Source organism: Ursus maritimus, unplaced genomic scaffold (assembly GCF_017311325.1).
Source record: "Ursus maritimus isolate PB19 unplaced genomic scaffold, ASM1731132v1 scaffold_25, whole genome shotgun sequence".
NCBI lineage: Eukaryota > Metazoa > Chordata > Mammalia > Carnivora > Ursidae > Ursus > Ursus maritimus.
Genome location: NW_024425008.1, coordinates 29,055,407 through 29,076,300, shown reverse-complemented (window position 1 = coordinate 29,076,300; position 20,894 = coordinate 29,055,407). Strand labels below are relative to the sequence as shown.

Below are 20,894 nucleotides of genomic sequence, written 5' to 3'. Positions count from 1 at the left end.
ACACACACACACACACACACACACACACACACACACACACACACACACCCCTTCCCCCATTCGTCTCTTTCACACTAGGCGCGTCTCCGAGGGTTGGGTTGAATGGGAAAAAACGGGGCCGTCTTTGTCATTAATCCTCCCCTCCTTCGGGCGAGCCAAGCTTCTTCCGGGTCAGCGACAATCACCGCCACCCGAATCGGGCCCGCGGTCCCCCATCCCGTTAGCCCCGCGCCCGCGAGGGCCAGGTCGCCACCGCCCGCAGGTTGCGGGAGGGGAGGAGGGCGAGGAGAAGGAAGGGCTGCGCGGGAGAGGGGGAGGGAGGGAGGGAGGGGACGGCAATCCGAGGAGGAGGAGGAGAGAGCAGCCTCCCGCAGCTGGCGAGGAGAATGGGAGTGCGGGGCGCCAGACCGCCGCGGGGTGTCACGGCCACAGCCGAGCTTGCCAGGCGCGGGGCAGGCGCCCGCCGCTTTTAAACCCGGGAGGGCGCGGCGGCGGCGGCGGGCGGATCGCGGCGCGCGCGGGGCGCCGGGCGGCGGCCGGATGGAGAGGAAGGGCTCGGCGGCCGCGGCCAAGGGGGACCCGAGCCCGCCCGCGGCCGGCGAGGCGCAGCGGCCGCCGCCGCCACTGTGCGTCCCGGGCGGCGGCGGCGGCGGCGGGGTCCCCGCGCGCGGCCAGGCTGGGGCGGTGGCCGAGCCCGCCGAGTTCATCCGGCGGGCGCACGAGTTCAAGAGCCAAGGGGCGCAGTGCTACAAGGACAAGAAATTCCGCGAAGCCATCGGTAAATACCACCGGGCGTTGTTGGAGCTGAAGGGGCTGCTGCCGGCGCCCCGGGAGCAGGAGCGGGACTCGCGCGCGGCCTCCCCGCCCGGGGCCCCCAACCCCGGCCGCCTCTCGGAGGAGCAGAGCAAGACGGTGGAAGCCATCGAGATCGACTGCTACAACAGCCTGGCAGGTGAGCTGCGCCGCGCCGCGCCCGGCCCCTCCTCCCCTGCCCCCCCGCCCGGCGCCCGGCGAGGGGCCCCGGCCCTCGGGTCCCAGCCGACCGCTGCGGCGTGCCCGCGCTGCCCACTTCCCCGCTGGCACAGCGCTGCTCCGGGAAGGAGGACCCGGGAGGGGGGTGCTTTGGAAAAAGTGACTTTTAGGATTATACCTACCAAAACTCATTGTCATCTCGGGTCCCTTCCCCCTCATCCATCGTAAATCTCACCTAAAAATAACTGGACAGACACAAGGAGCCCCAGCTGCTCGGGTGGCGATTGCTGCTGCTACTGCTCACCAGTGGACCTGGGTCCAAATGCGGGAAGTAGCGCCCAGGGTGGGCACCCGCACCCACCGCCTCCCAGTGGCCGCGCTCCTCAGGTATCACTGGCGCCAGAGCTCGTCCTCACCTTGCCCTCAACTGACCGCATCCCCATGGGTAAGGTCCTTCCTACCCCAAGTTCCCTTGGCCTCGGTAGCAAAGGGCAGTGTGCCACGATGCCTTCAGCATCTTGAGCAAAATGGATTCCAAAATGCCACTTTCTTCTCTCCGAGCTATGCTGGGGCCCCCGGTTGCCAGGGGAAGAGCGAGCGATCTCAAAGGGAAGCTAGTTCACGGTTGGGCTTGAGCTTGTGTGCCACATCCTTGCTCGGTAACACGGGTCCTCCCCCTGGCTGACTGCAGGGCCCCAGGGAAAAGGGGGCCCTTCTGTTGGGATGAGAAGGGGAGGTATACATTCCAGAGTTCCCTTTGGGGATTTAGGTCAGGCATTTTAAAAAATGTAACTTTGCCACAGGAAATTTAAAGTCTCTTTTTAAAAAAGGAAGAGCTTGTGTCATTCAGTGGCCTTCCTGGGAGAAGGTGGGAGATGTTGGCAGGCGCAATGGCCTTATATTTGGAGAGGCATTCTGTACTCCTCTCTCAGCTCGTTTGGTGGGATTTGGGCATGGTCCAACTCCTCTGGCCAAATAAAAGGCCATTACTCCTAGTCCCTAACCCTTGAAGTTGCCTAAACTAGCTCTGGACAGTTGAAGCAGAGTAGCTTCAGGAGAGTGACTGGGTGTGGCCGCGTGGGGTGACTGTGTTTTGGGCCCAGGAAGTTGCGGGATGAAACAAAAGTATCAGTAATTCTGCTCTGTTCCCTTTGAGGTGTCCAGTGCCAGCCTGACTCTGTGTTCCCATAATGCCGGATCACCTTCCATCAGGCATAACCCAGCCACTTTATAAATTGTAGTTTACCAATGTAAGGGATTCATCCGCTAGTTGTAGTTGCAGTTGTAAAAATAGTGGTGCCCATTACTCCTAGTAATAATGGCAGTAGGTAAAGTCGTATAGCAAAGATAGACTATCTCAATCCATCATAATGTACAGCTTGATGCTGTTGATTTCCTGTAAGCTTCTGGCATACTTGCTTCTGCCTGATGAGTAGTGAAAGGGCAGAGTGGCCGTGGGTGGAGGAAGAGGCACTCTGGATCACCAATGCGGTCATTTCAGAGTGGTAATGGAGTCTTATATTTAGACTTATCCATGGGCATTCTAGGGTTGCCCCTCACCCCACCCTTTTGGCTGCTGGCCTGTGGCTAGGACTGCCTATCTCCTACCCAAGAGGCGGTTACATTTCCATGGTGAAACCAAAGAAGTGTCCTTGGTCAGGCAAGCCCAGTCGGGGCGGGGCTGAGATCCCGCCAGCTCCTCCACCCCCACCCCCACCCCGCGGGCACTTTGGAAAACTTCAGTGGTGAGAGAATGGAGAGCCACAATAGCAGATCTCCCCTCTGCTGCCTTCTCCAGTGGCTCACCCCTTCTTCGTATTAATAATTTATTGTGTGCACTGTGCTAGTCACTCTACATACAACGTGCTTTTTCACCTTTAAAACAACTTGCTAAAAGATTACAGAGAAAAAAACCCCTGAGGTTCCAGAGCCATTCAACTCCAAAATCAATGTTCAACCACACCTTGATGCCCAAAGTCACGGTCCGGTCCTCTAGGCCTCTGGCTCTCTGAATCCAGTCTCAAGTGGGCTTCTGTTTGGAGCTCCGAGCCCTGGGAACCAGGAGAGAGAAATACAGTACATTAATTCAAAACTCTGATAGGGCTCTTCCTAAATATTTTCAAGTTTCAATGAAAGAGAAAAGAAGAGTCATTACAAGCTAAGCAGTTGTGTCAAAGCCAAAATCTATCTCCTGTATAGAAAATTCAATTGGGAAAAGGGATCCTGGAATTCACCTAGAGAAGAAGTAGAAGCCTGATGTTGGTTTCCTTTGGGAAAATGCATAAAATCTGTAACTACTGTCTGAGAAATCCTACCCAATAGGAAAGTATCCTTTCTTGGTGGACTACAAAAGTAATACATACCTTTAAAGTATATTTTCTTTTAGAAAATATAAAAAAGTTTAAAGAAGAAAAATGCAAAATTACTCTTAACCCCACCACCAAAAGACATCCCTTGTGATATATTTCCTCCCTGTATTTTTTTCTATACCTAAATGTAAACTGTTTACAAAGCCAGGACCTCCTGTACCCTTTTATTCCCACTTAGCATTATATCAGAAGCATTTTTACATTTCATTAAAATATTTTCGTGAAGATTATTTGAAATGGCGACGTAAAATTTTTAAGCGTTTACGATTACCATTTGATGGAAAGAGAAGAACAGATCACTGTTACTGTTGTCAGAGCCGGAACAGGGCAGCGTAGCCCATAAGACACCCCGTCCCCCTCTTGCCTGCTGATAGGAAGGAGACAGCAGCTGCACATTCTTTCTGGCAGAAAGGCAACTGACCCTTCCATCTGGCCTGCAGTGCCGGCTGAGCAGCCCTGCCAGCTCCTGGTGGGAGCAGTCTGAAGACGTTTGTGCTCTCAAAGATCTGTCCTTCCACACAGCTGTCCATAGAGAGAGATGTTTGGGGTTTGGAAGGAACTTGGACTAGCCCAGAAGTACCTGGAGGATTAGGCTCTGTTGCTAAGGGCACGTCGGCACCTAACAAAAGGCTGTTGTGAGGCTTCTGGAAAAAACCTAGGTCTGGTGGACCCTGGTACTCTTCATGGAAAGCTCTAAGAGAATAGCGATGGGGGCAGCCAGAATGTGCAATGTGCTGAGAGATGTTAGCCTAAAAATCCATTTGGATGACTTGAGGGGGTCACGTGAAGGGTGTACAGGCAATTGTCAAAGTGCCCATGGTTGTGATTTGTTCTGGCTTGGAGTTCCTCCTGATGAGGAGGGATCTGGCCAGTACTGCAAGACCCCTGGACTTGATATTACCTGTCTTATTCTTTAAGGAATTAAAAAAAAAAAAAAAAGATGGGAAGCATCCCATTCTTTCAGAATTTTGAATGACTTCGATACAGTGATTGAAAAGATACTCTGACCTGCCTGGGGTGATGTAGGACTCTAATCCTTACCAAAGCTGCAAAGGAAGCATGTCTTGGCCTGTTGATTGACTCCTTTTAACCTGGGACAAGACACAGGACTCCCTTGAGGCCTTGAAATGTTCTGTGCAGGATCTCTTGAAAGGCAGAGCCTTTTGCTCCACATGGTTCCTATGGGGCTGTGGTGGCCCCAGCTGGGTGTGATCAAAAGGTTGCAACATGTAATGACTTTGTTGGGATTTTCAAATGACATTCAAGACTCAAATGCCCGCAGTGTAGATGAGTGCCGCCAGGCTGTGGCATTGGGTCTGGATGAGAGTCAGCTTGTGCCTGTATCCCTGGCGTATCCTGTGACTTTGGTTAAGCCCCTACCATGTCATTTTACCTCTTTTCCCATCCATTTAGAGCTACGTTTAAGAGATTTGTTTGTTTGTTTGTTTCACCAAAGGGGCAGATAATATCCACTGACCCTATATGAAGTCCCAGGACAGGGGTATGACAAGGCCTAGAGAGATCACACTGGGAAAAGGCCTGGGATAGACATGTCTTAAAGCCACGGGACCAGGGCTGGCTACATAATTTGTGCGGCCCAGTGCAAAATGAAAATGGGGAGCTCCTTATTCAAAAAGTGTATATGGGGCGAGGGGAAGTATCATTAAAGGTATTAAAAGATAAAGCTGTTTTCCTTTCTTTCATGATCTCTCTTTCTCTTGATTTGACATGGTGCTTTTATTTGCTATTTAATGTCATTATAAGAAAATTAAAATTTTTAATTATTGGCATGAATTTCACTGTTCATCTTTATATTGTGTGATGCTAGTTTTAAATGGAAATGGGAGAGCACTTACCTTGTATGTGAAATCACGTAAATTACACAATTCCCATTTTGTAGCTTATACATGCATATGTAGTTCATTCTTCCTAGAACAGTGGAAATGCTAACAAAACAAACTCAACTATTTTTATTTCATTTCTTTACGTGCATTCTTTATGTGTGCACTTTCCACCGAGTCTGGCTTTCTACCGAGTAAGGAAAGGAAAGGGAACTACTTCCTACTCTTACCCTACTCTTTCCTTTTATGTCATCATTTTCAGCATAAGTGGTTGGCTAGTACGGGGTAGGAGCGTAAGTAAGAAAGGATATGATGGGGCTTTAGGTCATTTGTGCTTCTTATTGCTTTCTTTCTGTATTGGAAGCAATTTCTGGGTTGAATGGGAAGCGTGCCTCTTGGGGCTGTCAGCATGTCTGCCTGCTTACTTAGTTATGGACCTGACAGTCTTACCTTGTACTCAAGCTGGGCCTTGCTGAATTCTCACACATTGTGGGTCCACTGGAATTCTGTGCTCATGGGGCATCCTGAACGCTACGTGCAAGTGGGGCTGCGAAGAATGGTTGTGCCTCTCTCCTCTGCTCATGTTTGTGCTCTGTTGTCCATCAAACTTCACTTACAAAGCACAGCTCCAAAGATAAAATTGTTAGAAATTTCAAAGAAGCAATAACAGAGCGTTAAACCCAATACAGGGCCCTTCTGACTGCATAAGCCACCCACCCTTGAAGTTGCCCTTAATGGGATATTAGAAGCTGACAGGGTCGATACATCTAAGGTGGACAAAATTAGATATAGACTCTGAGGCAGGTTCTGAGACAAAGGGTACTCAACAGAAATGGATGTGGAACCAGAGAACCAAGCATAAAGATGGATGAATTACAAATGCAAGAACTGAGTGGTAAAAAGGAGATGAAGACTAGAGACAACTGGTAACCCAGTAACCAGAAAATAAGTTTGCGGGGTAAGAATTGGTCAAAGGAAGGGGAAAGAAGAGGGAGGGGCTTCATGCTAAGATGCTCAGCCGAGAGCTTGCCATCAGGGTGAAAGAGCCTGACTGGCCAAGCCGTTGTTGACCCGAGGCTGTTCCTTAGGCATCACCTTTGCCAATAAATCTCTGCCTGTAAATGTGGCCTCTAAGATCGTTTTCCAAGAAATGATGTGAGAATTGAAACTTGTAGGATGCTATCTAGGAAAGAACACTCTGAATGTAGACTTTGGGCTCAGTGTCTAAAGTAGACTCTGAAGGGCCTTAGTCTACCTGCAGGGAAAATGAATTCTGAGTTCTTAGCCAAAAACTCTTTAGGATGCCTTACAGTCAGAGTCCCTACAGCCACAATACATGGGAGTGTCCCATCCAAGGCAAGGGGACTCGGCTGCAGTGAGGACAGGACGGCCAAAATCTGGAGCAGCCAAAAGCTGCTCCCAAAGTTTTACAAGTTGGGAGTGACCTCCAGATGGGACATTCTCTTCTTACAGCTGTTCTCTTCTACCCCCAGGCTGTGCCTTCTCCAGATAGCTAGGATGAAAACCAAATGTTTCAACCTACCACCCATCAAGTGCCTAATTCCCAGCTGACTTTGGGCAAGTCAGAGGTTCAGTCGGGAACAGAGTTTTCCATTTTCACCAAGATAATTAGTCCTGCCCCAACCATATAGCAGAAACCTCTAGCACTCAGCATGGTATCAGACATTAAAAAGCCAAAGATAATGCTATCAAAGTTGAAAGGGGTTTAGTCTTCTTGGTGGTATTCATGTGGCCTTGAAATCATTCATTAGCGATGTACAGCTCTTATCTTTCTCTTGTACATATACATTTTCGTAACAGCAATAAAATGATGCCATGTTTAGTCGGACCCAAACCAACAGTTCCCAAATATTTATTAAAAAGAGGTGGGATGTGTAGTGCCAAGGAAGGTTGACTTGAAGCAGAAGAATCCCAGGTTGAAATGTATCCAAGTGGATCTTCCCTTCCCTTTCTGCCAAAAAGACTTTCAAAGAACATTCAAATTATAAATGAGATTTATGTGGAGGAAGCTCATGGGGCAAACGTTTCCCTTCCGTGGTGTTTGTGTGTGTAAAGAACAAAAGTGAGAAGTGGTGCTAACTAGCTGTCTCGAGAGTTAGGTAATCAGAATTATGATTTCAGATTTGGATGTGACCCCCAACTTTACACAGGTGTGTGAATTTCCTTGTTAACATTACCAAGTTGGCAAGTAGCATAAGCTTAGGCACTTCCAGCAACAGAGGGACTCACCACCACCTCAAGTGACCCATTTAACGACCACCACCACAAAACAACAACTATAATAATTATTATAGTAACAATAATGGCAGTAAAGACCACCATGACAAGCCCAGTTCCTAGCACCCAGTTGATGTTTCATGAATGTGTTAGAAATGAATGAAAATGCTTATTCCAGTAGCTTTCTCATATTAAGGATCCAGTAAATCCAATCATTCCATTAATAATAATTGTGCATTTATTATGTGCTAGACCCTGGTGTGGGGCCTGAGTATACAGGAGTAAACATGAAGGACAAGGTCCCTGCCTTTGATGAATACACACACACACACACACACACACACACTACATATATATATGAATATATAAAATTATATATAATTTATACACATATTATAAATATATATGCTTAATATATATAACTTCATTTGATCTCACTTTGTGAGACCGAAAACTTAAGCTTGGAAGAGTTAAGTCACTCACCCGTGGTCACATAGCAGTATGTGGCAAACTGGGATTTCTCATCTGCCACTCTATAATTCCAAAGCCTATAATCCTAACCATTCACCTGGCAGCCTCCATTTTTGGGAGTTTCTTCCTTAAATACTAAAATTTGCCTCCTTGAAATTTGTATTGATCCATCCATATTCTTTTAAAAAAATATTTATTTGAGAGAGAGAGAGAGAGCATGTGTGGAGGTGGGGGAGACGGAGGTGTGGAGGGGGGGAAGGACAAGCAGACTCTATGCTGACCAGGGAGCCCAACGTGGGGCTTGAATTCACAACCCTGAGATAATGACCTGAGCCAAAATCAAACACCAGATGCTTAACCAACTGAACCACCCAGGTGCCCCTGATCTAGCCATATTCTATCTACCCTTTGAGGCAACACAGACTACATCTCATCTCACAGAGTACATCTCCTCACCCTTGTAACAAGGACAAGCCTTGGCATTTTTAGGGCAACTCACTTGCCCCCCCCTCCAGTCTTATATTCTGTAGGTCAAACATCCTTTTACTGTGATTGTGCCTTGTGTGATTAGGAGTCCCATTCCATGACCATTCTAGCTGGTTAAGACGAAAGTGGCCTGCATTCTGTATCCAGGTCAGAATTTCCCTTTTGTCACTAGGAAGGTGACCTGAATTTGTATGGACAGAGAGGTGTGAGGAGCTGGTGAGTCATAATTTCCAGTGAGCCTAGAGGCTGCTAGAGCCCCACCCATACTTCCTACTCTTTTCTGCCCCCCTTGCTTCTGAGCATGTGAATTCCAGTTAGCATGTCCTGAGAAATTTGAGTGGAAGTGTTAAGAGCAGGAATTCAATTCAGCCTTTACTGTCTCAACAATCACTTTGTGGCACAGTGAGGAGAGATGACCCACTAGATGGATAACATCTGGAATTGTCCAAACGCATTACTCTAGACCTGCTCGGTTTTAATGTCATGAGAGCGATGATACCATCATTGAAAAACATGTTTCAGTTTTAGTGACAAATGAAGTTGGACACGTTATTATTCTGCGTCATGTGGAACATTTGTTCTCCTCACATCCTGGAAAGTAGTATTTACGTTTAGTTTGTGTTTTTATGACTGGCTGGTACTAGGTTCTGGCTTTGTGGGCCAAAACCTCATCTCTCAAGAAACAAAAACAAAGAGACCCCAAAGCCAGAGGAGATCAGCTGGCCCTGTGTCCTAGTGGAACACTGAGGCAGACTCACATGACCACTGGTGACACATTCACCATGTAGGAACTTAATCTGTTCACAACATCCCTGACCTTGGTTTTCCTCTCTTATTAAATGGGTATAAGCATGCCAGCTTGACTCACAGGGTGAGGGCAAGGAGCAATGTGAGTGTGTTTCCTAAACTATAAAGTATTGGAAGTGTAAATTAGCATTTTACATGGGTAGGGGTATGTAGGAGAGAAAAAAATAGAGGAGAAATAAAAAGTGGGACCTGCCGAATGAAGAAAAATGCTGACCTCCAATTTTAACAATTTTAGGATAAAAGGGATACTTGGATAGTATCCACTAGGAAAACTCTCTTGATGCCTGGTATTAAATATCTATCCACACTGACTCTCCCATATTGTTTCAAACACATATTAAAACAGGCCCCCAAATGCGGGTTGCTTCATAGTCCACACACATACACACAAAACACTTGCTTAAAAAAATCATCGAGGGGCACCTGGGTGGCACAGCGGTTAAGCGTCTGCCTTCGGCTCAGGGCGTGATCCCAGCGTTCTGGGATCGAGCCCCACATCAGGCTCCTCTGCTAGGAGCCTGCTTCTTCCTCTCCCACTCCCCCTGCTTGTGTTCCCTCTCTCGCTGGCTGTCTCTCTCTCTGTTGAATAAATAAATAAAATCTTTTTAAAAAAATCATCGAATGAGAAAAACGCAAGGGGTGTTCTCTGAAGGCTAAGATTTCCCTGCTTCTCTTCTGACATCCCTACCTTTGAGAACATAATGGAAGCATGACTTGGTGAACAAGGACTTGGACTCCAAGTTCCCCACGTGCTGGTGTCTTGGGTCACGGACTCTTCTTTTGGGCTGCAGCTTTCTTATTTACAAAGACTAGGGTTGGATTCCAAGATTTCCAAGGTCTTTTCCAGCTCTTCAGAAAGACTGTCTTCCTGCCCTTCTTTCTGAACGGTGCGGCCATTATACAGAATGGGGTAGTTCTGTGTGTGCAGAGACAGACCAGTCTCCAAAAGCTGTTATTACATGAAAAGGCAGAACGCAAAACAGTGTTTGATAGGATTCCCTGTGTAAGAGAAGATATAAACTAGCATAAACGTAGATGTGTCCAGAAGATCATCTGAAATCATCTAAGTGAAGCTATTAACCTCCCTTGAAAAGGGGACTGGGCAGAGGGATTAGAGAGACTTCAACTTCTTTTCTTTTAATTATTAAGACTCTATTGTTCTTAGGGCAGTTTTCACAGCAAAATGGAGGGGAAAATACAGCCACTGCCCCCACACGGGCACAGCCTCCGCCATTGTCAGCATCCCCCACCAGGGTGGGACGTTTGTTACAAATGATGAATGTGCGCTGACATGTGGTCACCACCCAAAGTCCGTAGTGTACATTAGGGCTCACTCTCGGTGTTGTGCATCGGGCGTCTCTAGACAAATGTATACTGACATGTATCCACCATTAGGGTATCGTACAGAGTGTTTTCACTGCCCTGAAAATCCTCTGTGCTCTGCCCGTTCATCCTTACACCCCGCCCCACAACCCCTGCAGCCCCTGATCTTGTTACTGTCTCCATCGTTTTGCCTTTTCCAGAATGTCATGGAGTTGGAATCACACAGTATGTGGCCTTTTCAGATCGGCTTCTTTTACTTAGCAGTGTGCACGTAAGGTTCCTTCGTGTCTTTTTTAACTTTATTTTAAATCTTTCTATAGTATTTTTATGTTATTAACTTTGTGCATGAGCGCTTTTAGTTTTCGAGAAAAATGATGACAGGGTTATCTGTTAGAGAACTCATGGGTAGTTTTGCTTTCTGCTTTTTCTTTTCCTGAAGAAAACGTACCTTATAAACATGATTTTTAGTGCCATTCTGGATATTATCTATGTCTTGTCTAGCCTTGTCAGGCAGTAACACCGAAGATGTCAAGCAAAATTATCCCAAGCCCCCCACCCCAGTTTCTCCTAATATCCCAAAGTAGGATTCATCCCCTTTTCTGCAGTGCCTACCACCCCAATCCACACACGGAACGAGATCCTGACAGCATGGAAGCCCCAGTAGGAGCAGGCCCCTCTGGACTCAGGAGTACGTTAGTGACAGTTTGAATCTGCCAACGAGGCGGAGAGAGAGTTTGGTCAGATCTTGTGATATAAATTGGTCCTGAACATTAGCGATGTGCCTCTGGTGTTGAGGAAGGGATGGCATGTGCACTCAGTGTCCAAGATTCTGATTGGCCCCTGAATTTTGGAAATCCTGGCCACCGGTTCCTCAGACACAGCGGCAGACACACGGAGCATTGGAAGGAAACTCACTTATTCACAGAATCTTTACTGTGCACTTGCCATGGCTCCTTAGAGCCCCAATCTAAACCTTCTCTGTTCTCAAAACATGGCACAGGGTAGCGGGAACTGGGGTCCTAGTCCAGAGTCTGCTGCTAACTTGCTCTGTGACTTTGAACAAGTCACATCACCCTGAGCCTCAGTTTCCCCAAATGTGAACAGTGGGGGTTCGGTCAGTGCCCTCCAAGTGTCCTTTCACAAGTGTTGAACTGTCTAGGATTTTGAAGGCCTTCTAGCTCCCCACTCCCCAGCCTCTCTTTCAGAGAGCAGCCAGATTTAGGAAAGAGACAAGAAACAAGCTCTCTTTTATTCTAGTTTACTGGTATGTGCTGACAAATAATCGTTAAAACATCTCAACTAAGATTTCCAAGGCAACCCTTGCAAATACGGGGGTAAACAAAAATAAGGGAGCTCACAGCCTCCTAGGATGATAGAGTCAGACAGAGGGTCTCTGAAAGAAACCAGGGCAACAGTTGGAAGCCTATTTAAAATATTATCCGGGCTCTGGAATCTAAATTGATGTCACCAAATATTACCTATTACTGCTAGGTATTTCCAGATTATTCCAAAATTTAGACTTTGATTCTGAGCAGGTAGTCATTCACCATCAGAGACCTGGCGATGCTGGTTATACTAGACTAGGAAGTCCTGATGGCAAGAAAAATAAAAGTTTTTAAGAAACAGACTGTCAGGCTCCTGGTGGCTCAGTTGGTTAAGCACCCAACTCTTGGTTTCAGCTCAGGTCATGATCTCATGGTTGTGAGATGGAGCCCATCGGGCTCCATGCTCAGCATGGAGTCTGCTTGAGATTCTCTCTCTCTCTCCCTCTGCCCCTCCCCCCACTCTCTCTCTAAAAATAAATAAATAAATAAATCTTAAAAAAAAAAAAAGAAAAGAAAAGAAACAAACAGACTGTCAAGGCCAAAAGTTACAGGCAACGGGTGCTGGCTAAGTTATAGTGTCTCAGACAGTTGCCACCCTTGGCCCAAAGCTAAAGATCCCTCAGGAGTCTGGGCCAGATCCAAGCATTTGGGGATGTGATTCTGGGCCTGTTGCTCACCCTGAGTCAGAACTGAGCTCCTTGCTTGAATGGGCCTGCACCCTCAGGCACCCTCAGGCTTTGGAGGTCATCGGGAACATGTGCGGACTCGTCCCTGACACCTAGATAGTGAGAAGGGCTGTCCCCCTGTGTATGCCAATGAGGACGGGAGGGAAGAAAGAGAACACAGAGGAACAGACAGGCAGAAAACCTGCAGGGCAATGCAGCCTAATGGGAGAGAACTTTACGTAGCATAAACACATCTAGGTTTGAACCCTCACTTCCCATTGATCCCACCATGAACCTGGGACAGGTCCCCATCTCTCTGAGCTTGTTTCCATTAAAGGATGGGAGCGATAATATGCACCACACAGGACTGTGATGGTGATTGACATGAAATGATACATGCACACGTGCCTAACACAGGGCCTGGCACACAACAGGCGCTTCATAGATGATGGTTTATGTAACTAATTCCCACTCCAGGAGGTACTAAGACAGGAGAGTATGTGAGAGGGGAGGAAAAAGGACTCAGCAAAGGAGGTTATGGGGGAAGATGGGAAGCAAGGGAGCAAACAGAGGAGGACAAAAGAGTGGTCAGTGGCTCCAGGGCAGGGGAGGTGAGCAAGGCGTAAACCAACAGCCTTCCGTGTGGGTGTTTCCTACCTGTTGAGTTGGGTTCCCTGGGGAGCCTCACAAGCAAGCAAGCTTACTGGTGGGAAGGGGCGATGGAGGAAGGCAAGACCTCTGTGGGAGGGAGACATCCAAGGGAGAGGCTGTGAGGCCGGCAGCCTCATGCCTGCCCTGCCTGCCCTGTTGGCCGCACGCTGGGGGTGCCAGCTCCCTGCACTTCCTCCCTGGTGTCTGAAGAGGAAAGCCTCAGGCTTGCTCGGGCATCCTGAGAATGAAAGCACCACTTTTCTACCTTTCTCCAGTGTATTTAGGAAACAAGGAGTTTGGGTCCTATGTGCTGGGGCCACTGCCGGGACCCCCTGGTTTCCTTCCCCGGTCCCCCCCCCATGCCGTTCACTCTCCCCCCCAGTGTCTGCAGGGGGGCGGGAAGTTCTGCTCCCCCTTGTTGCGTCTTCCCTCTCACGCCCCCTTCGGGCTGCAGAGTTCCTAAAGGTTACGGGGTACACAAGGAGTTTACATCTCAAAAACTGAACATTCAAAATTCTTTTTCGTAAGACTCAGTTTGGCTTGCAGACTACCAGGAGTTTTCTTATTGACCGCTGAACTTTTCTGGGCAGCTTCTAACAACCTACCATGCTTCTCACTCTTTTTTCCCCCTCCGGCCCTTCTCTGTCTCTGAGGCTCTTCCGCTCTCAAATTCGCGTCCTGTTGAACACAGAGCAGTTTGCTCATTGTTTTATCTACCTTTCTTTGCCTCCGACTGCTCTCAAAGTCTCACCTTACCCACTAGAGCAGTTGATGAGGGCATTCTTAAAAAAGGATAATTGCTTCCCGAAGAGGAGCTCTGATGCCTCCTATTACAATTCTTCACCCAGATAGAAACACATTTATTTTTCACAAGATTCAGGTTGTACGGAACAAACGTTGAACCACCTTTGTTTTCCCACCAATATTTTCCACTAAAAACATGTGTTCAGTATCACTCAGTATTTTTCTTCAGCATGATTTCAATATCTGTGTCATGTTCCATTGTACCCATGTCTCGTTATTTATTTAAGCCATCTCCTCCTGGTGGATATTTTGGTTATTTCCAGCACTTGGCAATTCCATGTGGTGCTGCCCCAGAGAGGCCACAAAAGTGCTCTTTCAGTGACATCTGTGCCTGTCAACTAACGTATCCTCCAAAACACCTGGTGACATGCTGTTTGCACTGGTGCCGTGGAAGGATGGTGGGAAAGACCACAGGAACAGGAGAGACGTTGCTGGGTCATGAAGGGGTGGCTGGAGAGGTGGTCAGACCAGGGACAACATTCTTTAAAGTCCAAAAAGAGAACAGGATGGGATTTGGGCTTCTGAGATTTCCCCTCCTCCTGGCTCAGAATTCCTGCCAATAAGCAAGACAGGTGTCGTGCTGGGCCAAAGCCAGCAAGGTAAAGATAATTCGGGCAATGGGCTTCTTCTGTTGCTGGGTATGTACTCATCTCCACATCCCCAAGGGCCCCACTGGCCCCTCCAAATCCCACTTCCAACCCAACAAAAGGGTGTTAATGTAGACTGCAATAAGCAGGAATCCTGTCCTACGTTCTTCCTACTACTCCCTTCTCTCAGTCTACCACAATGAAGTCAAGAGGGAGAGTTAGGGGCCACAGGGGTCCTATGCTGCCATAGGACCCGGGTGCTTCCCTCATGAACGGTGGCCTGTGACAGGCCCCAGCAACCTGATCTGTCCTCAGGCTTCAGCGTTACAACTCTGTGGAGCAGACTCTGATATCCCTTAAAGGACTGTCAACATGAGCCTTCAACGCATAGGATTTTCAATGGGTTTTTCACCTTAGCTCTCTCACCTGCCACTTTGCCACCTCAGTGCTTGGCCAAGAAAGGGTGAAAAAGAAGAGTATCAGCTCCCTGAAGATAGCAATATCTTTTCAACGCTCTCCATTTTCCTTACGAGGCCCCGGGCATGAGCCATGATGAATGAATCTTTATCAAATAAGTTTACTAAGAGCCTCCACCCAACATTGTGTGGCCATGGCAAGAGGGACACAGCATCCCTTGTTCACGCAGCCCTTGACCGCTGGGGACGTCCACGTGAAGAACTCAAAGGGTGGGCAAAGTAGACCTCTCCAAAACTAGTGTTGCTAACGCAAAGAAAACAAAAGAAACCGTTGGCGGTGTTTGTTTGAATCAAATGCAAGCATGTGCTGGATTGGAAGAGCAGAAGGTCAGAAGCGAATGTGAATGGAATCAGAGGAGAATGGAATCAGAATGGAATCTGTCCACACCAGACAGAGCCACACGATTCGTGGTAGTGGGAGCCGTGGCATCAGTCGGGGGAGAGCTCTTGTCTGGGCACCAGGCAGGGCAAGTCTGGGGTGGATCTTCCTGCTCTTAGAGCTCCCCAGTACCTTGGACTCAGAAAAGACCTTTAGAGATCATAGGGTCCAGGTTTCCATTCTTTACCACCAGCTCGGCTGGAGTGGAACCAACATGGGACTTGGGTTTAGATAACACTGGCTCTTTCCTTACACGTCAGATGGACCTAGCAAGTCACTTAACTTCCTTAAGCCTCAGCTTCTGGAAGCAGAGCTAATAATACCTATTTCCCACAGTTATCCTGAGGGTCAAGTGGGTTGTTAAACAATTTACAAGTGTTAGGTAGTGCTACTTATGGAGCATACAATGTAGGCAAACCAGAACGATGCCATTTTGCTGTGTGGGGGTTTAAAGATGCCCCACACAGGGGCACTTGGGTGGTTCAGTCCTTTAAATGTCTGACTCTTGATCTCAGCTCAGCTCTTGATCTCAGCGTCATGGGTGCGAGCCCCACATTAGGCTCCAGGCTGGAGCCTACTTAAAAAACAAACAAATGATGCCCCACAGATACTATCTAGAAGGGCAAAGAAGACATGTTTCGTGAATAGCTGCAGTGATGGGCGTGACCCCACTAAAGGGTCAATTTGATGATTGTACCTGTAGATCTGACCTCATTGGAAAAAGACTACCCAACGTGAAACCATTACCATCCGCTACTAGGAAAACAATAATTCCCCAGCAAGTTAGAAATACAAGGAGATTACCTGACCTTGATAAAGAGCATCTACAGAACAATTAAGCTAACGCCATCCTAAATGATGACAGATTGACTTTTCCCTCAGGACCCAGGAATTGCCGTCTCAGGCATTTGCCCCAGAGAAATGGAAGCTGTCTGTGACTGCTCATAGTAGCATTCTTCACAGTAACCAAAAACCCGGGAACAGCCCAGATGTCCATCATCAGGTGAACGGTCAGACAATGGTTACTTCCACACCGTGGGTACGACTCAGCAGTACAAGGGACGAACTATTGGTCCATGCAACAATTTGGATGCATCTCAAGGGGATTATGTGGAGTGAAAAAAAGCCAGCTCCCAAAGGCTTTCTACTGTATGATTCCCTTATGAAATGACAAAATTTTAGAAAGGGAGACTAAACTAGTGGTTGTCAGGGGTTAAAGAGGACTTGGGGATACAGGAGGGACATGGATATAGTTTTAAAAGGGCAGCAGGAGGGATCCTGTGGTAATGGAACAGCTCTGTAACTTAACTTTGATAGAGGAATCTACATATGTGATAAAATGGTATATAACCAAACACACGGAAGTACAAGTAAAGCTGGGAAAATCAATCTGTGGATTCTATCAGTGTCAGTATTAAGGTCAATTTATTGCACTGTAGTTTTATAAGATGTTACCATTTGGGGGAGACTGGGTAAAGGGTACACGGGAGCTCTTTATATCATTTCTTGCGATTGTATGTGAATGTACAGTTACCTCAACAAAAACTGCAATTAAAAAGTCATACCGTGGGAGTTAGTTTCACAAACACCAGCGCAGGTAGGGCTTGGTTCAGGAAGACACCAGAGACCCGTCATGTCAGTCGTATTAGGATAACGGTAGACTCTCGATGGAATTGGAGATGCTAGTGGTTTTAGAACTTAACAAAAAAAAAAAAAAAAAAAAGCCTTGGTGGAAACCCTGCACTTGGTTTTGTTTGTTTTCCTCTTTGATGCAGAGAAACAAATACGGTAGGGGGTCCTAGAGAGTTGTATAGGAAGCTTCCAGATGAGAAGTGTACATGTAAAGTGAGCACAGTTGGGCACCGTCAGGGCCTCACGCTTAGGCCTCATGAGACGCAGAGCGCGTGCCTCAAATCGGTCCTATGAAGGAAGTGAGTTAAAATGCATTACAGGCAGTTGAGCCTCCTAGGAGGGCAGCGTGTCTAATGCCTACGAGCACACTCTCGGGTGCCACGTGCCTTAGGTTCAAATCCTAACCATAACACGTAGTTGCTTTGTGACCCGGAGCAAGTGACTGAACTTCCTGAGGCCTCAGTTTCCCCATCTAGAAAATGGGCAAGATACTAGGGCCTACCTCTTAGGTTATTATCAAGATGAAATGAGTTAATGTGTAGAATAGTGCCTGGCCCATTCATGCTAAAATAAAAGTTATCTGCTCTTACTCTTATTACCCTTCTGGAAGGATGGATGAACACTGCTTACAGGGCTACATTCTCTTGAGCTCATCATGGAGCATTTCAGCCTTCTGCTCTGTTTCTCCATTTCCCTGGCCTGGGCTCCTGTTCTCCAGGGAGAAGTCTCTAATCACTCAGAAGAGAAAAACCCAAAACCTCACAAGCTGATCATCTGACTGAGAACAGTTGTTTTCCCACATGTGCAGATTTTTCCAGCTCTAGGACTTGGCCACCTGGGACCTGTTTGACCTTGTGGGTAATCCTGGAGCTGCTCACGGCTGTCCTGGGCTCTCAAGGTTTAACCAGCTGCGTGGTCCTTAAGAAACATATCTCCAAAATGCTAGAATATGAAGTACCAGCTCAGGAGGTGAAGGCCCCTGCAGGTGTCTACTGGGGACTTCTTAAAAATGTGTATTAACTGCGCTCCACCTTAGCCCTTTGGAATCTGCGTGGCTGGGCATGGGATCTAGGATCTCCATGCTACACAAGTTTCCACGGATGATTTAATGCGAAACAGTTGCCTGCAGGGTTCTCATCAGATGTCAGAGCTTTTTCATCCTGCCAGCAAGCCTTCAAGGAAAAGGTAGAAAGCAACCATAATTATCTTCATGTTTATGCATTTGAAAGTTGAGACCCAGAGAGGTGAGGTGTTTTAACCCAAGGACATATGTGTAAATGCCAATGCCAGGGACGCTGTCTTGAATCAACTAGCTCAGAGGCACTGAACCTGGCCAGCAACTTCTCTGCTAAAAATACTTCCCCCTCCCCTCCCAGACTCTCTAAAGCCCTATAGAGTCAGGAACCAGGCGTATTCATTTTCCTGCCACCGCTGGCATTTAGAGCTCCTAGCTCTCCTGAATTATGAGGACCCCAGAGGGGCGCAGCTACTTTGGGTCCATCCCCTCCCCATCCATAAAGCTGTCAGCCAGATGCTGGCTGGGGAACCCATTCATCTGTTTGCAGCGAGGGCGCAGGTGCAAGCAGTACTAGCCTTAGCTGTTTGGGGGGTAGAGGGGTAGAGGCTAGAACCACCCGTTGAGGCTGTCTCGTGTCCAAGCGAGACGAAAATAGGCCCCGAGCCCCACTCCATTCTTTCCTTTACGCCCCTTTTTCTGGCTGCAAAGCCACTGCTGTAATGTTCTCTGCATCTACCCACCCGCTCCCAATAGAGAAAACACACCTTTGAAAGGAAAACGGAGAGGTCAAACCAGGCAGCAAACCTAGGCTTGGGAAACACTTGGAGCAAGTGTGAGTTTATGTACGTCCTCGCCCACGAAACAAAAACGAGAAATCAAAAGAAGACAGTTGTTTTCAGAGCCCTGAATGCAAGCCTTTGTGAACGCAGAGGAGAACATCGGCGCCTTCGTGGAGGGGTGGGGTGGGGTGGGTCATTGCAGTCCCAGACATGGAGGCTCAGAAGTAAAATTTTGGCCATTTCACTGCCCAGGCCACATTCCCATTGTTCTGCCACAGAAAGACCCTGTTCTCCCCCCTCCACAATGTCTCTGACCTCGTCTTGAAAATTTGCTTTAAATCAAGCTTTAGCTCTGTGTATGTGTCATACGCCGTGTGTGGGACTCAAAATGGAAATTTTCTCCGGTGATTGTACGTGTTGCTGGGGAAACCATATTTGACAAATGGTTTCCTAAAGAGCTAGCATTTATGAGAATCTGTTTCTGTGCCCAGCACTGTGTGAAGCATGTAACATACATTAATTATCTCATTTTATCATCCCAAGCGTTCCCGCAAAATAGGTATGATTATCTCCATTTAATACCCGAGAAGAGCGAGGCTGAGGGAGATTAAGTGACAAGCCCAAGGGCCTGGGCTAGTAGGTGGCAGAGGCTGGACTGCAGCCCAGGACTGCATCTCCAAGATGCAGCGATGAATGTTCAGCCAGGACACCCCAGAGCTGGCGCAACACCTCGTGCATCTTGGGTTTGGCTCTGATCTGTCCCAGTTGTTAAACAGTCCCAGTGTCACCCCTGCCCAGATCCAAACTCCATCCACTTCACTACTGTGCCGTTGCCCCTTAAAATAAATCTGAAAACCAAATAATTTTGTCCCCTTGGGGGAAATTTTCCCCCAGTAATATGAGCCCACCTCTCAAAGGGATCACCAGCAAGGTGTATTCGTTTCCTAAGGTGGCCGTAATAAAACACCACAAACTATGGCTTAAAATACCAGCCGTCTGTTGTCACGGTTCCAGAGGCTAGGAGTCCGAGGTCAAGGTATGGGTAGGGCTGGTTCCTTTTGCGAGCTGTGAGGGAGAGTCTGTTCCATGCCTCCTTCCTAGCTTCTGGTGGTCGAGGGTTCCCTGGCTTATAGATGGCCGCCTTCTACCTGTGTTTTTTCACATCGTCTTTCCTAGGTGTGTGTCTGTCTCTGTGTCCAGACTTCTCCTTTTTATAAAGACACCAGCTGTATTGAATTTAGGGCCCATCCTAGTGACCTCATGTTGACTTCATGACCTCTGCAAAGAAAGGCCCTTTCTCGGGGCGCCTGGGTGGCACAGCGGTTAAGCGTCTGCCTTCGGCTCAGGGCGTGATCCCGGCGTTATGGGATCGAGCCCCACATCAGGCTCTTCCACTATGAGCCTGCTTCTTCCTCTCCCACTCCCCCTGCTTGTGTTCCCTCTCTCGCTGGCTGTCTCTATCTCTGTCGAATAAATAAATAAAATCTTTAAAAAAAAAGAAGGCCCTTTCTCCAAATAGCCTCACATTCTAAGATACTGGGGACGAGGACGTCAACAGCTCTGTTGGGGAGGACACAACTCAACCCATAAAGTGAGGCAACCACCTTTTCCTCACTCCCGGCCCCAGTCTGATCTTTCCTTCCCTCCCATCCAGCCCATGCTTCCCTTCTGGGCAGCCGGTAAGGGCAAATTGTAGCGAAATCAGTCGTAAGAAGAACCCCAATGGTTGCATGAACTTGTTCTTCTTCCTCTCATTCAGTTTGCCTTCATCTCATGCCAGCGAGTGGCACTTTGCCCAGGCAGTCACTATGCCCTGCGTGCACCAGGAAAAACAAAAACAGAGCAGGTGCCAGAGCCAGTAGAACCTGCCATGTTTTAGCCTGAGGTCTCAGTGTGGTTGCTTTGGGGAACATCAAACATAGGATTTCCACTGTCCCCAGTGCACCACTGCACAATGGGGTTCTTTCAGTTGCTGGTTCTCTAGCTTTTTCCTACCACGGACCCCTTTGCAGAGCTAAGAAAGCCTGCCAGCTCCTTTAATAAAACCATACCCTAAACACCCAAGGTTGAC

General features: G+C 47.9%; 1 protein-coding gene across 1 annotated transcript in view; it reads left to right on the top strand.

Moving 5' to 3' along the window:
• Nucleotides 1–540: 540 nt before the first annotated feature.
• The window catches only part of TTC9 (tetratricopeptide repeat domain 9), a 32,666-nt gene continuing 12,312 nt past the window's right edge, over nt 541–20,894 (top strand). Inside the window, exon 1 of the mRNA XM_040641716.1 lies at nt 541–952. Within this exon, the coding sequence (XP_040497650.1) occupies nt 541–952 (412 nt within the window). The remainder of the gene's footprint in view (nt 953–20,894) is intronic.